Source organism: Rhinolophus hipposideros, assembly GCF_964194185.1.
Source record: "Rhinolophus hipposideros genome assembly, chromosome: 14".
Classification (NCBI taxonomy): Eukaryota; Metazoa; Chordata; class Mammalia; order Chiroptera; family Rhinolophidae; genus Rhinolophus; species Rhinolophus hipposideros.
This window is the reverse complement of record NC_138060.1, coordinates 59,913,328-59,928,665: the sequence shown is the minus strand read 5'-3', so window position 1 is coordinate 59,928,665 and position 15,338 is coordinate 59,913,328. Positions and strand designations below refer to the sequence as shown.

The following is a 15,338-nucleotide window of genomic DNA, read 5'->3' as shown; positions in this document are numbered from 1 at the left end:
AGTAACTTGATTGTAGTAGTAACTGCTTGTTTTGTTCATTTATAGGCAAAGAGTGAAAATGTGCAGAAAACAGGTTTCATCAAAGGACCAATGTTCAAAGGTGTTGTTGCTTCTAGTCGGTTTTTGCCCAAAGGCACCAAGACAAAAGTTAATTTGGAGGAACAGGGACGACAGAAGGTGTCATTCAGCTTCAGCTTTACAAAGAAAACTTTGCAGAACAGGTTTCTGACTGCACTTGGTAATGACAAGCAAAATGATACTCCAAACTCCTCATCTGTACCTCTTCAAGTAGACTTGACCTCTAAAATTAAAATGGACGTTGGAGATACCATATCTGTTACAGAAGAATCTTCCCCACCAAAATCAAGGGTAGAATTGGGCAAAATTCATTTTAAGAAACATCTTCTTCATGTAACATCCAGGCCTCTGCTGACTACTACCCCAGCAGTGACATCTCCACCTCCTCCCATAGTACCCTCACCAGCAGTCATGGCAGAATCAACAACTGTAGATTCACCGCCCTCATCTCCACCTCCCCCACCTCCACCTCCCCAAGCCGCAACATCCTCACCACCAGCACCAGTAACAGAGCCAGTGGCCTTGCCACACACACCAATAACAGTTCTGATGACAGCACCAGTCGATGTAGCAGTTAGAGCCCTAAAGGAACCATCGGTTACAATTGTACCAGAGTCTTCAGAAGTGGACACTAAGCAGGACACTGTATCGGACAGTTCCGAAGAACACATCATTCAAAATTCAAATGAGCAAACAGATATTCCCTCACAAAAAGAAGATTCCCATATTGGGAAGGAAGAAGAAATTCCAGATAGTTCTAAGAGTAGTCTGAGCTCTAAAAAAACAGGTTCTAAGAAGAAATCCTCCCAATCAGAAGGCACCTTTCTTGGCTCAGAATCTGATGAAGATTCTGTACGGACTTCCTCAAGTCAGAGGTCACATGATTTAAAATTTTCAGCAAGCATTGAAAAGGAAAGAGATTCAAAAAAGAGCTTAGCGCCTTTAAAAAGTGAGGATTTAGGGAAATCTTCACGATCTAAAACAGAAAGAGATGATAAATATTTTAGCTACTCAAAACTTGAAAGAGATACTCGATATATATCCTCTCGATGTAGATCAGAGAGAGAGCGAAGGCGAAGCAGATCTCGTTCTAGGTCTGACAGAGGCTCTAGAACTAGCTTATCCTATTCCCGGTCAGAACGATCCCATTATTACGACTCTGATCGTCGCTACCATAGGAGTTCCCCTTATCGAGAGAGGACACGCTATTCTCGGCCATACACAGATAACAGGGCACGAGAGAGTTCTGACTCAGAAGATGAGTATAAGAAGACATACTCAAGGCGCACCTCATCTCATTCCTCCTCTTACAGAGACGTAAGGACATCATCGTCCTATTCTAAATCTGATCGGGACTGCAAAACTGAGTCCTCTTACTTAGAGATGGAGAAAAGAGGAAAACATTCTTTAAAACTAGAAAGAGAATCCAAAAGGACTTCAGAAAATGAAACAGTGAAAAGATGTTGTTCTCCCCCTAATGAACTGGGATTCCGACGGGGGTCATCATATTCCAAGCATGAAAACAGTGCTTCCCGTTATAAATCTACTCCTTCAAAATCTATACCCAAGTCTGATAAATTTAAAAATTCTTTCTGTTGTACAGAATTAAATGAGGAAATCAAACAGTCTCATTCTTTTAGTTTACAGACTCCTTGTTCAAGAGGTAGCGAAGTAAGAATGATTGGTAAAATTACTGAAAGAAAAAAGACTGGGTCTCCATCTCCATCAAATCAATTAAATGATTCACCTACTTTTAGAAAGCTAGAAGAATCGCCTATTTTTAAGTCTGAATTTATAGGACATGATAGCCATGATAGTGTTAAGGAATTAGACTCTTTATCTAAAGTGAAGAATGATCAGTTAAGAAGTTACTGTCCCATAGAATTAAATATAAATGGCTCTCCAGGGGCAGAATCTGATTTGGTAACATTTTGCACTTCTAAAACTGACACTGTTCTGATGTCTTCTGATGATAGTGTGACTGGATCGGAGGTATCCCCGTTGGTCAAAGCATGTCTGCTTTCATCAAACGGATTTCAGAATATTAGTAGATGTAAAGAAACAGATTTGGAGGATACTTGCATGCAACATAGTAAGTCAGAAAGCCCATTTAGAGAAACAGAACCTCCAGGGTCACCACATCAAGAAAAACTCATGTCTTCTCCAGTAATGGCTATAGATTATTCCAAAACAGTAGTTAAAGAACCGGTTGATTTGAGGGTTTCTTGCTGTAAAACCAAAGATTCAGATGTATACTGTACTTCAAATGACAACAACCCTTCTTTGTGTCATTCCGAAGCTGAAGATATTGAGCCTTCAGTTACGAAGATTTCTTCAAATAGCTTTATGAATGTGCATTTGAAATCAAAAACAGTTATATGTGATAACAGTAATCTGACAAATCAGCACTCGAAATTTGCATGTGAAGAATATAAGCAGAGTGTTGGTAGCACTAGTTCAGCTTCTGTTAATCATTTTGATGATTTATATCAACCAATAGGGAGTTCAGACATTGCTTCATCTCTTCAGAGTCTTCCACCAGGAATAAAAGTGGACAGTTTAACTCTCTTACAATGTGGAGAGAACACAGCTCCAGTTTTGGATGCTGTGCTGAAGAGTAAAAGCACAGAGTTTTTGAAGCATGCAGAAAAAGAAATAATAGTAGAAGGAGGTAGTGGCCTACCTGATTCAGGAACAGGATTTGCTTCCTGGGAAAACCGGCATAATAATGGGTTATCTGGGAAATGTGTGCATGAGGCTCAAGAAGAAGGGAATTCCATATTGCCCGATAAAAGAGGAAGACCAGAACTCTCTTTTGATGAAGAAGGAGGAAGAGTACATGAACATACCTCTGATGATTCAGAAGTTGTATTTTCTTCTTGCGATTTGAATTTAACCATGGAAGACAGTGACTGTGTAACATACACCTTAAAATGTGACAGTAGTGGTCATGCCTCAGAGATTGTGTCTACTGTTCATGAAGATTACTCTGGTTCCTCTGAAAGTTCAAGTGATGAAAGTGATTCCGAAGATACAGATTCTGATGATAGCAGTATGCCAAGAAACCGTCTTCAGTCAGTCGTGGTTGTGCCAAAGAATTCTACTTTGCCCATGGAAGAAACAAGTCCTTGTTCTTCTCGGAGCAGTCAAAGTTACAGACACTATTCTGACCATTGGGAAGATGAGAGATTGGAGTCAAGGAGACATTCATATGAGGAAAAATTTGAAAGCATAGCAAGTAAAGCCTGTCCTCAGACTGAGAAGTTCTTCCTTCATAAAGGAACAGAGAAGAATCCAGAAGTTTCTTTTGCACAGCCTTGCAGAAAACAAATTGATAAGCACATGCCTGAAATTGCTCATCCTCAGAGTGATGGGGTTGACAGTACAAGTCACACTGATGTGAGATGTGACCCTCTAGGTCATTCAAATTCTGAGGAAACAGTGGAAGCCAAAATAGCTTCTAGGCAGCAAGAAGAGTTGCCGGTTTATTCGGATGATTTTGAAGATGTCCCAAGTAAGTGTCGGCAACAGACCACTTTCCCTAATAGGCCAGATAGTAGACTGGGAAGACCGGAGCTGAATTTTTCTTCCTCTTACGAGATCTCCCGAGTGGATGGCTTCCATTCATCAGAAGAGCTCAGAAACCTAGGGTGGGACTTCCCTCAACAAGAGAAGCCTACTACCACCTATCAGCAGCCAGACAGCAGCTATGGAGCCTGTGGTGGACACAAGTATCACCAAAGTGCAGACCAGTATGGTGGGACACGTAATTACTGGCAAGGCAACGGGTACTGGGATCCAAGGTCAGCAGGCAGACCTCCTGGCACGGGGGTTGTGTATGATCGAATTCAAGGGCAGGTGCCAGATTCCTTAACAGATGACCGTGAAGAGGAAGAGAATTGGGATCAGCGTGGGGGACCTCATTTTTCAAGCCAGTCCAGTAAATTTTTCCTATCCCTTCAGAAGGACAAGGGGTCAGTGCAAGCACCTGAAATAAGCAGCAATTCTATTAAGGACTCTTTAGCTGTGAATGAAAAGAAAGATCTTTCAAAAAACTTAGAAAAAAGTGATATGAAAGATAGAGGGCCTCCTAAAAAAAGGAGGCAGGAATTGGAGAGTGATTCTGAAAGTGATGGTGAGCTTCAGGACAGAAAGAAAGTTAGAGTGGAGATAGAGCAGGGGGAGACTGCAGTGGCCCCAGGCTCAGCGCTGGTTGGGCCTTCATGTGTCATGGAGGACTTCAGGGACCCACAGCGATGGAAGGAATATGCCAAGCAAGGGAAGATGCCTTGTTACTTTGATCTGATTGAAGAAAATGTTTATTTAACAGAAAGGTAAGCCTGATTAATAATTATCCGACAAATTTTAACCTCTTTTTTAAAAATTAGCTTTTAGAATATATGAGCTTAATTGTATGAAATTGTGTGATAAAATATAAATTGAAAAATCTAAAAAATGTACTTAACCTATTTGGATTTGATGGCATAAAATCCCTCCCCCAATTTTATTTTTACCAGGAAAGGGATGTCTAATTCTTTTTGTCTCATTATCTCTTTGGTGCTAAAAGTATAACATCAGCCAGCCCAGTTTTTCTTAAATTCCTTTTACATGTGAAACTGTGACAGAAAATGAAACAAAACTCCAGCAAAAAACTTTCTGCTTTTAGAGAAGAAGAAAAAAAAAATGTTGGATTTTTTTCCTTTTCAAAAACGTTCAGAAGGAAGTATCTTAAAGTATTTTATAAAGCTGGAATTAGACTTGAACATGGTTTTCTTTTGTCAGGTTTTTTTAGTCTATTGCTAATGGATTAAATTTGGCAATAGCATAACAAATGTTTTAGAAATAAATGGTAAAATGGTTTACCACAAATTCCCAACATGAAACAAGGTATGAGACTAAGAGTCATGAAAACTAATTCCCTTTTGAAAACTACTCACTTCCTCCTTTTGGAAATTTCTTCTCTAGTTTAGAATCAACTTAGCCATCCCCTTTAAGTATTCAAAAAAAATTTTAATGAAATTTTCCACTGTGGATAAGATAAAAGACTTCATTTTAAAGTTAAGTCCCATCAAAGTTTTTCCTATTTAAAAATAACCTTTTTTCTTTATGATGTAGAGAGCTTCTTACAGTTACATTCATTTACATCTATTTGTAAATTAGGTTTAAATTCAAAATTAATATTAAACAGGTAGTACTCTTTAGGAATTGTATGAGTAGAATGATGCAACTTAACAGGGTCTTTGTAAAAGAATAGAAATGAAATTAAGCAACCCAACCCACTGGGTTTTATTCGCCAATGAGATTCAGATACATAAAAGACTGTGCATATAGATTTGGTTGGTGGGCCTTTTTGGAGTCGGAAGCATTTGTACATATTCAGCGTTTTTAAGTGACCGTTGTTATATGCTGGGCATCTAGGAGCCACCAAGAAGACAAATTATTGTAAAATACTATGTAACAGAGTGAAAAGAATTTCTTTTTTCTTAAGTCTAATAAAAATAGACTTTCCTGAAAAGAATCTGTGCCCATTAGTCCTAATCTGACCTTCTGGAGCAATACAAAATAAAGCTACTGCTGATTCTTTGAAATTATAGCTCTTTAAGTACTTGTAAGTAGATATTTTGTTTATTTTTAGTCATCTTCAGACTAAGCATATTCATACACTCATTAATGAATTATATCTTTAATTGATGCAGATATATTATTTTTGTTACTCAAAGTTAGTTGAAACTATCACGACACTCTGTAGGTACTTTATAATATAAACTAGTATTGTAATAGAACATATGTTGAAGATGAAAGCAGAGTAAGGAGTTTTAAGAGAGAGCAGCTGTGCTGTTTACTGTCTGATAGATGAATAGTAAGTCATAGTTCCCTTATTTTAAAAAGGAGATCTTATTTGACCATACTTGATTATTTTTTCTTTTTGACAACGGTCCAAAAATAGAGTTCAATAAAAAGGCCAGAAATAGTCCCATTTTCACTTTTGCTTTGCAAAGTCTGGCATAGGTTTTTATGAACCCAGTCAATTTTGAACAGTTTCCCTCTCCTCCCCATATCAGTTTGTCTGCTTTGAGAAAGTTTAGCCCTCTGAAACCTTTACCTGATTATCCCGTAATTCTACTTCATTCTTTTAAAAATTTTTTTCAATTTTCTTTTAAACAAGATTTGTGCAAATGCGTTATTGCAGCATTCTCTAAAAGATTTAATTGAATTAAACTCTTAATAAAAAAAATATTAATTTTTTGGGGGGAGGGATTCCTTTTCTTCCTCATCCTTGTATCCCAACTATTATTTGTTCATCCATGAAAATTGATTCTTAAACTTAACTTTAATTGAATCAGCCGTGTCACTATTTGATACTCTTGAGTTTTCCTATTTTTCTTCTGAGCCAGATATGATTATTAACACTTGAAATCGCTCAAAATTCTAGGCTTAGCTGACCCCGTACTAGGATATAAGGCTGAATACAAAACGAGGCTTGAATTTACCCCATTATCCCATTTGCCAGGACTTCGGTTGCCTCTTTCATGTGTTTTTGCAACACAATTCTTAGTGTTTTCAGTCTCACAACTAGTGATTAGATGTTTCCTTTCTTTTGAATGATTGACTTAATCATAATCATTAAATGTGAAACTAATGAGATTTAGCACATATTTGATTGTATATGTTGTATCATTGCCAGGAGATTTATTTAACCAGTTTTTATAAAATTTTACCCAATAGAAAGAAGAATAAATCCCATCGGGATATTAAGCGAATGCAGTGTGAGTGTACACCTCTTTCTAAAGATGAAAGAGCTCAAGGTGAAATAGCATGTGGGGAAGATTGTCTTAATCGTCTCCTCATGATTGAATGGTAAGTGAATGGGAATGCTTTGCTTTTGTTCAACTGTTCTATTAAATCTCTCAAAATATTAAAAAGAATTATTAATGAGGAATAAAATTTAACCTTTCACTTACCTATTGTTGAGTATTTATAAGTAGTAAAATCTCTGATGTATGAGTGTTTATAAGGAGACAAATTTCTCTTGCATTGTGCGTTAGATTATAGTACACATTGTAAATGCTCTATAAAGTAACCGTAAAATGCTAACACAGTAATATTAATTTTTATCCAATCTACTTTTGTTTCTTGTAATGTTGGTGTCCTGGGAGGTAAGTGTGGGTGCTTTTTAAGCTTTTGCTGTAAAATGAGATAAAACCCTAACATTTCAAAAATGGATAAAATGTCTTCCTTTCCCAAACCTCAATCCCTTTATTTTTAGTCTTTCCAGATAGTTTTTATACCTATACCAACATAGGTAAATATTTCCTCTTTTTATGTATAGAAATGAAATCTTACTATATGTACTTTTTTGAAGTTTGTTTCTCCTCATTCCTCCTCTCGCTCCCCACACACTTAAATATGTTTTGGAGATCCATTCAGAGCTACACATACAGGCTTACCTAAATCCCTTGGCTGTATTACGTATTCTAGTCATAGGTAACCCTTCAGTATTAATCTTCTATTGATAGATATTTGCTTCCATATTTTTCTTACAAACAGTAGCCATCTTTACATTAAAAAATGTGTGATAAATTTTTATACCAATCTGAATTAAAAATTGTGTCTTTATTTTTAACATGGAAAGAATATTTAAGTCATTTATAGTATAGGTATCTTATTTTTAGTGTTAATGAAGTGTTTTCTTTAAAAGCTCAGATTTTGGTTTTGCTCATGTAATAGTATTATAAAAATAAAACACATATCTCAAAAAATAAAAAAAAAAAGCATTTTTGGTATTCCTGTACCTGAACTAAAAGTAGAGATGACAGTACACGTAAGAGTTAGCACTGTTATCCTAATTGTCTCTGCAGTCTTCTGGCTTTTCTTGCCAGCCTTGCTAAACAGATACAAAATACAGAATTTCTTTCTTTATGTTATTCCCACACTCAAACTTTTAGTAGTTCTCAGAATTAGGTTCAAATTTAGCATGGTTTTCAGCCCTTTATAGTATACCAACTACCTGCTTTCCCACATTCCAGCAACCCACCGTTCTTATCAGTTATCCTTAGCAGTTGTATTCCCATTTCCTCACGTAGGCCTTGTTTCCTGTTTCTGCACACAGGCACTTGCTGGTGTAGCTCGTTTTCCTTACCTGTACATACCCTATGTGTCATTAGCAATTCTGCTGTAATCCTGCTCCCTCCTGAAAGCTTTCCTTCACTTTCTCACTCTGAAGTGAATCCCCCATTTTTTAAAGGAATCTCTTCATGATGGAAAGAATGATTGAGGAAGGCTCATCAGGAGGTTACCACACATATACTGATTGTGCCATAAAGACATGGATGTACTACGTAGTTACGTAACACATTCTAGCAACCATATTTTTAGTTCTTTTGCTGCTTTGAAGAATTAATTTTCTCAATTTTTCATGTCAGTTCTTCCCGGTGTCCAAATGGGGATTATTGTTCCAATAGACGGTTTCAGAGAAAACAGCATGCAGATGTAGAAGTCATACTCACAGAAAAGAAAGGCTGGGGCTTGAGAGCTGCCAAAGACCTTCCTTCGTAAGTTATGTTTTAATCACCTTTCACTTCATTTTTGTGTTACTGAAGTTGATTACATACTTTGTAGGAAAATAATTTGTTTATTACACTGAAATTTAATGATTATTGTACAGAATGACCACTTGGTAGCTAGTTTGTAAAAAAAAAAAAATTCTACTTTTAGGAGTTGGGACAGAATCTATTAGTTTGTATAAAATTAACTTGGGATCAGAGTAGAAGAGAGTATCTGAGGATATTGAGGTAAAGAATTAATGCATACCTGATAGACACTCAGTAAACATTTGTTGAATGAATAAATGTTGCCCTCCACCTAACTCATGTAACTTTTTTATATGTAATGCAATGAAAGTTTCACTTTGTTTTCTGCCATATTCAGTATTTTCTTTAAACACTATTTTCTCATGTATCACCTATTAAAGTATTCTTATGAAAGTTGGGTGTCTTTTTCTTTTAAAGTTATTTGACTTAAAATAATTTTAAAATATAGGTTACCTGTGTTTGTGATTGCTTTATTGTGCATTCTCCATCTGCCCATCTCTTTAATTTTTTGATGAATTTTAAAGGGAGTTGCAGACATGACCTTCTATAGCTGTTAGCCCTCTAGCTTTACGGTGATAGTGAGAGTTTCTGCCCCTTTCCATCCTTCTGCCTGCCATAGTGGAGCACTGTTTTCTTTAATAGACTTTAAGGAGTTCAGTGAAGAGACCTCATTAAACCAGGAGCAATTTCAGACTAGATAAAGATTAACTAAGAATCATAAGATTCATTCTTCTACCTTCAGGCGCTTTAGTCATTCACTGCATGCCAGGCAGTTTGGTGGCCTTTTTTCCCCCCAGGTTGTTTTTAATTGAGACATACAGCTTTTCTACGAATCTCAAATTAATTTATCTAGCCAGTTTTTTATGTTTTTTTAAGGAGAGTGCAGCTCACAGTGGCCCATGCAGGAATCGAACCGGCAACCTTGATGTTATTAGCACCATGCTCCAACCAACTGAGCTAACTGGCTACCCCTCTAGCCAGTTTTAAAGACTGCATGATATGCTTTTACATTGGCCTCATTGAGTTTTTTGTAGGTTAGGCAGCTGAAGGATCTGGTGATTCTTCCTACATTTCCTAAGGTACTGAGGACTTTGACACTCTTCTCTGCTGCTTCATCAAGCCCAGACTGTTAGGTTCATGGGCCCTGGTGTGTCCTTCAGACTTCTGCTGGTGTGAAGGCTCTATTCTGAGTGACTTAGTGGTCGGTCAGATTCTGGTATTTAAGAACTTTTTCTAAATGAAGAGGTGATTTGAGAGCAGTGTCATCAGAATTGAATATTTTGGTGTAATAGAAAAAAAGTGTCTTTATAATATAATGGGGCAAGCAGTTATTCAGGTGATGTTTGAATCCCAAGCTATACCTTGAGCTTTGTGACCTTGTGCAGATCACCTAACTTCTCTAACTTCTATCTTTTCTGTCAAACGGGCATAATACCCATGTCCCAGGGCTTCAGTGAGCTTCAAACGAGCAAGATCAGAGAGGAGAATTTAGTTTTTGTAAGGGAGGAAATGAACATACTTTTTACTTAACAAGGTTCTAGATCCTTCGTAAGGTGTGTTTTGTAGTCAGTATCATCACATTTAATCTACATGGCCATCTTGTGATGGGTCATGTTTTTCTTTTCTCAAGGGAGGGGACTAATCCTAGAAGTGAAGAGTCCAACATTATAGGAGCTCAAATTTTGTGATCATTTTCTTTCTAACTTCTGAAGTTAGAAAATTTAAGCATTGTTTATAAAGATAGTAATTTGACTTTTTCAGGATTATTTATGAATAATAGATTTTGACTATTGAGACCTAAATGTGTTTGTGATGGACTGCTGCACAAATACATGTATATCCATTATAAATTTCTCTATTTTTGTATTTTGCTATTTTACATTATTGTTTTCTCATTTCTTTTTAGCTGCTTTATTTTCTAAACTAAGAGGGTTTAATTTTTTTCAATTGGCTAGTTAATTCCTTTTTTAATAAGTGCATTGATTATGTCAGTATGTCAATATGTTATAAACAAATACAAATGATTAACTTTTTTACATGAAAATAATCTCTGGTTAGAGTTAGGACATATTTATTTTGAAGGGATAAGACAAGACTTCCAAGTAGGCCATTTCAGGTCAGAACTTGGGACAAACGCATAATGAAGCATTTGTCTACATGGAGGTTAACATATGAAGTCATTGATGAGAATGAGCTTTTATAGACTAAAGGGAGGGGAGGAGAATCAGAATTAACTGTGTTTCCTCGAAAATGAGACCTAGCCGGACAGTCAGCTCTAATACGTCTTTTGGAGCAAAAATTAATATAAGACCCAGTATTGTATTGTATATTATATTATATAATATTTATTATACCTGGTCTTACATTATGTTATGTTATATAGTATATTATATTATACCTGGTCTTATATTATAGTCAAATAAGACCGGGTCTTAATTAAATTTTTGCTCCAAAAGATGCATTAGAGCTGATTGTTCGACTACGTCTTATTTTCAGGGAAACATGGTGATATCTTCAATAGAGAAAAAATAGGGAAATAACCAAGAAAAGAACAATCAAGAGTGGATAGTAACTGAAAGAAGCCAAAGAGAGAGATTCATAATAATTTTTGATAAATGCTAGAGAAAATTCACAGGAAATGCAGCCAGAAAAAGGCATATTTCACCTTTGACATCGTTAGAGACCTTTGAGAGTAAAGGTAGTAGAAAGGCTGCTAGATTTGTTTAAGCTGCCTTTTTTTTCCCTAGAACATAAAGACTCTAATTTTTTAGTTCCTCCTGATTTCTTCAGAGTTGTTTCTCAGCTCTGAATCACTTCTTTCATGATAATGTAAACCAGACTTGCAGGTTTGTTTTAATATCTAGTTAGAGCAAGGATATGTATCTTGATAGTATATATAAATTATAAAAGCTTCTTTGGAAAATATTAGGAGAAAATTAACCTCGACTAGATGCTAGGTACTTTATATTTTAATTATGTCTTATGTATTAATAATACCAAATTTATCCACTTTGCAATATTTCTTTAAGTTCATTAGTTTTCCTTAGATGTATGTTTTCCATGTAGGAAAGTGCTCCTAGGTAGGAAGTGCTATTGTTTTCTTTTTGTTTTGCCAGCAACACCTTTGTCCTGGAATATTGTGGAGAGGTACTTGATCATAAAGAGTTTAAAGCCCGGGTAAAAGAGTATGCACGAAACAAAAACATCCACTACTATTTCATGGCCCTGAAGAATGATGAGGTGAGCAGCATGAATGTGTTTGCTTTGAAACAGATCTGGAAGTTGTTGAGTTTGAAAGGGTGATTGATATGGACTGATCTCAAATAAAGGACAAAAAATGAAGGGTAGAACAGTGTATTTAGTTTGTTTTTATTTGTTTACGAAACATGGGAGAGAGAGGTACTTACATGTATACTATATATGTAAATGTAAACATTCATGCTTCGTGTTACAACTCTTAAAAATTATTGATGGCCAATAGAGCTTTTGTTTATGTGGACTATATTTGTCAATATCATTAAAAATTAAGGCTGAGAAATGAAAAAATATTTATTATTAAACCACTTAAAAGTAGTAATAAGCCCATTATATATTGACCCAAATAGCATGCTTTTATAAAAATTATTTTTAAAAATTTCTTTTAAAGAGAAAAATTTCTTTTAAAGAGGAGTGCCATTGTTTTACATTTTCATAAATCTCTTTAATATCTGGCTTACTAGAATTTAACTAGATTCTCAGATCTGTCTCTACATTCAGTCTGAAAATGCAAATTATAGAGATGAACCCCAGGACCTCTAGAATCTAACTCTGGGAGTGGGCCCAGCAGGGATTGTAACAAGCTCTCCAGGGGATTCTGATACACACTCAGTTTTGAGAGTTACTGCTTTGGTATATAGCGTGCACTTTAAAATGAAGTTATATACACATGAAGTGCAATTGGAATATAGTAGGATATAAGAAATATCTAAAAGTAAATGAGAAAGACAGTGATAGAGTCAGAGATAATTTTGCCTGTAGGTAAAAATGTTTATAGTTAGCAGATCTTCCAGAGGAAGCGGTCATCACTTTGATGTATAAAGTATGAGCGAGTTCGCTAAAGGGAACGGATGTCTGGGATGGGATTTTTAATTTGCCTAATTCCTCTCCTTTGCCAAATGTAAACATATTTTAAATTCTCATTTTTAACTCTTAAATTGTCCTTTTCCCTAGATAATAGATGCCACTCAGAAAGGAAATTGCTCTCGTTTCATGAATCACAGCTGTGAACCAAACTGTGAGACTCAAAAAGTAAGTTGAGGTAGATTGAGAGTTTGGAATATTTGTTCGAGATTGCTGTATCGGCCACTTTAGATCTATATCAAAGGTACCCATGGCTTTTATTTTTAAATCATTTTAATCATTTTTTTCCTACTCTATTAAAATTTTGATTTTGAAATAAGTTTAGATTTTTAAAATAGTGTGGAAATATAGTAGTACAGAGTTCCTGTATACCATCCTTCTCCTAGTTTCCTCAAATTTTCACATCTTACATAAGCTTCACACAATTACCCAGTCCAGGAATCACTGTTAACTTTAGCTAATCTGAAGACCTTATTCATATTTTGCCATCTGTCATTTTTCTGGCCCAGGATCCAATCCAGGAAACGCCCATTGCATTTCACTGTGACCTCTGTTTGCCATAAATTTTAGATATTATTTCAAGGTGCCCAAATACAAAAGTAAACTTTAATTTTGGTGAAGTCCAGTGTGTGCTGTTCAGATTTTTATCACCTCCTATCCAGTGCCAAATTTGACCGTTTAATGCCATAATAAGGGGCCTAATGGCTATAGATGAGGGGGGTTATTTGTGATGTGCACGTGGGTACGCTGCTTCTCCTCAGCAAGGGCAGGCTTTGGGGCTTGATTGCTTTACGTCCCTGGGCTTGGCATGTAGTCGAAACTTGATAAATCCATTTACCAAATGTGATAGGACATTTGGAGTACCCTCTCATTTATGTTTTGAGATTAGATTTTTACAAAAATGTATACTATAGAATTTTTGGTTCTTTTTTAGGTTAAGAAAGCGAAGGACCCACTCCCTAGAAACATGTGTATCAGTGATTCCCTGTCATATTGAAATAGTGCTTTTGACGCCTGGATGTTTTTTGTCTTTTGATCTGTGAGCTAATAAGATCTTAGATTTGGCTGTTTCTAAGAGCTGAGCCATATAACGAATAGGAGAAACCAGTCTGCAATCATTAAACCTAAGTTCTGGTTCTAGTTTTGCCTGCAGCTGGTGGCCACATGTCTAGCTGTGAGACTCCAACAGGACAGTGTCCCTTCATCTTTTTAAGTCTGGGTTTTTTCATCAGTAGCATGTTCAGCTGGTCTGGGTTTACATCTAACTTGTTCTGGGACTACAAGGTCTAACTCGTGTATATTTGCCCTATTTGAATTCCTGAGTTTTATGCATCTATTCTGGTGTTTGCCTTCCTTTTCACTATACTCAGCCATATGACCACTGCTTCATGAAATTAAACTTTTGGCGTCATTTTCTCCTGGTTCCATACTTCATCTTACCTTAGAGCATAGTTACTTTTAACATAGGTAATATAAATTTGCCTGTGGTACTCAGTGACACCAGCATTCCCTGTTTGCCTAATTTTAGTACAAGTGAATCTTTACTATGTGGAATGTATATTAAGATTAAAGTAGCAGTTCCTTTTATTAGAGACAAGTTATGGATATTCAATCTGGTAGTTCATTAAATAAGAGTAATACTTAAATATGTTAGTTTATTTAAAGAAAGACATTCTCCATTTACATATTTGGAGAAGGCTTTATTGTCTAAAGAGACATGTGTAATTAAAGTTGCTAATGATAATCTTTAAAACACAGATTAATCAGTTACTAATTTCTTTTGTTTTAAAAAACATCTCAGTGGACTGTGAATGGACAGCTGAGGGTTGGGTTTTTTACCACCAAACTGGTTCCTTCAGGCTCAGAGTTAACATTTGACTATCAGTTCCAACGATATGGGTGAGTGTTGTTTTTACTCTATTTTGCTGTTTCTTATGGGGAAATAGACAAGATGTACAGATAAAAAACTTTGATGAGAATTGCTAAGAAGTTATATACTACCAACTCCTATACTGTTTCAATTTTGTGTGTTTTTGCTACAATATGATAGTTTCGGCCAGTAAATGTGAACTAAATAATTTTCCTCTGAATTTCATGCCGTCTTATTAATGTTTCTAATGTAATTTAAAAACTTATAGAAATGTCAACAGTGTGTGTAAATAGTAGAATAAATCTCTGTATCATTCATCTGTCAGTTACTAACTCATGATAAATCTTGTCTCATCTATACCATGTGGTGCTCTGAAAAATAATTTGTTACCTAGTTTTGTCTACCAAGCGAGTAACTGATGCAATAGCAATGAATACCCCTAGCATCTATGTTATGGTTTTATAAAACCCCACTAGAAGGAACAGGGTTTCTTGGAGCGGTGTCTGATGATAAGTTTGAGATAGGAATTGAACAAGATGATCATGGATTATCTTGTCATACCAGAAAACCAGATAGAAAAGATTAGGAGGGTCACGTCAAAGGGACTCAGAAGCTAGCTTGAATAGGCTCTCACCAAAAGTGGGAGAGTTCCTATTAACACTTAAGCATCAGTCAGGACA

The 15,338-nt window shown here is 35.9% G+C and overlaps 1 protein-coding gene across 3 annotated transcripts in view; it reads left to right on the top strand.

The window, feature by feature from the left end:
• Positions 1–15,338, top strand: part of SETD2 (SET domain containing 2, histone lysine methyltransferase) — a 110,715-nt gene that overhangs the window by 30,683 nt on the left and 64,694 nt on the right. For all 3 annotated transcript variants that reach the window (XM_081073205.1, XM_081073204.1, XM_081073206.1), the window contains 6 exons: positions 46–4,412; positions 6,805–6,936; positions 8,502–8,630; positions 11,786–11,909; positions 12,879–12,956; positions 14,590–14,687. In XM_081073205.1, coding sequence (XP_080929331.1) covers positions 91–4,412; positions 6,805–6,936; positions 8,502–8,630; positions 11,786–11,909; positions 12,879–12,956; positions 14,590–14,687 — 4,883 coding nt within the window. In that variant the 5' untranslated portion in view covers positions 46–90. The remainder of the gene's footprint in view (positions 1–45; positions 4,413–6,804; positions 6,937–8,501; positions 8,631–11,785; positions 11,910–12,878; positions 12,957–14,589; positions 14,688–15,338) is intronic.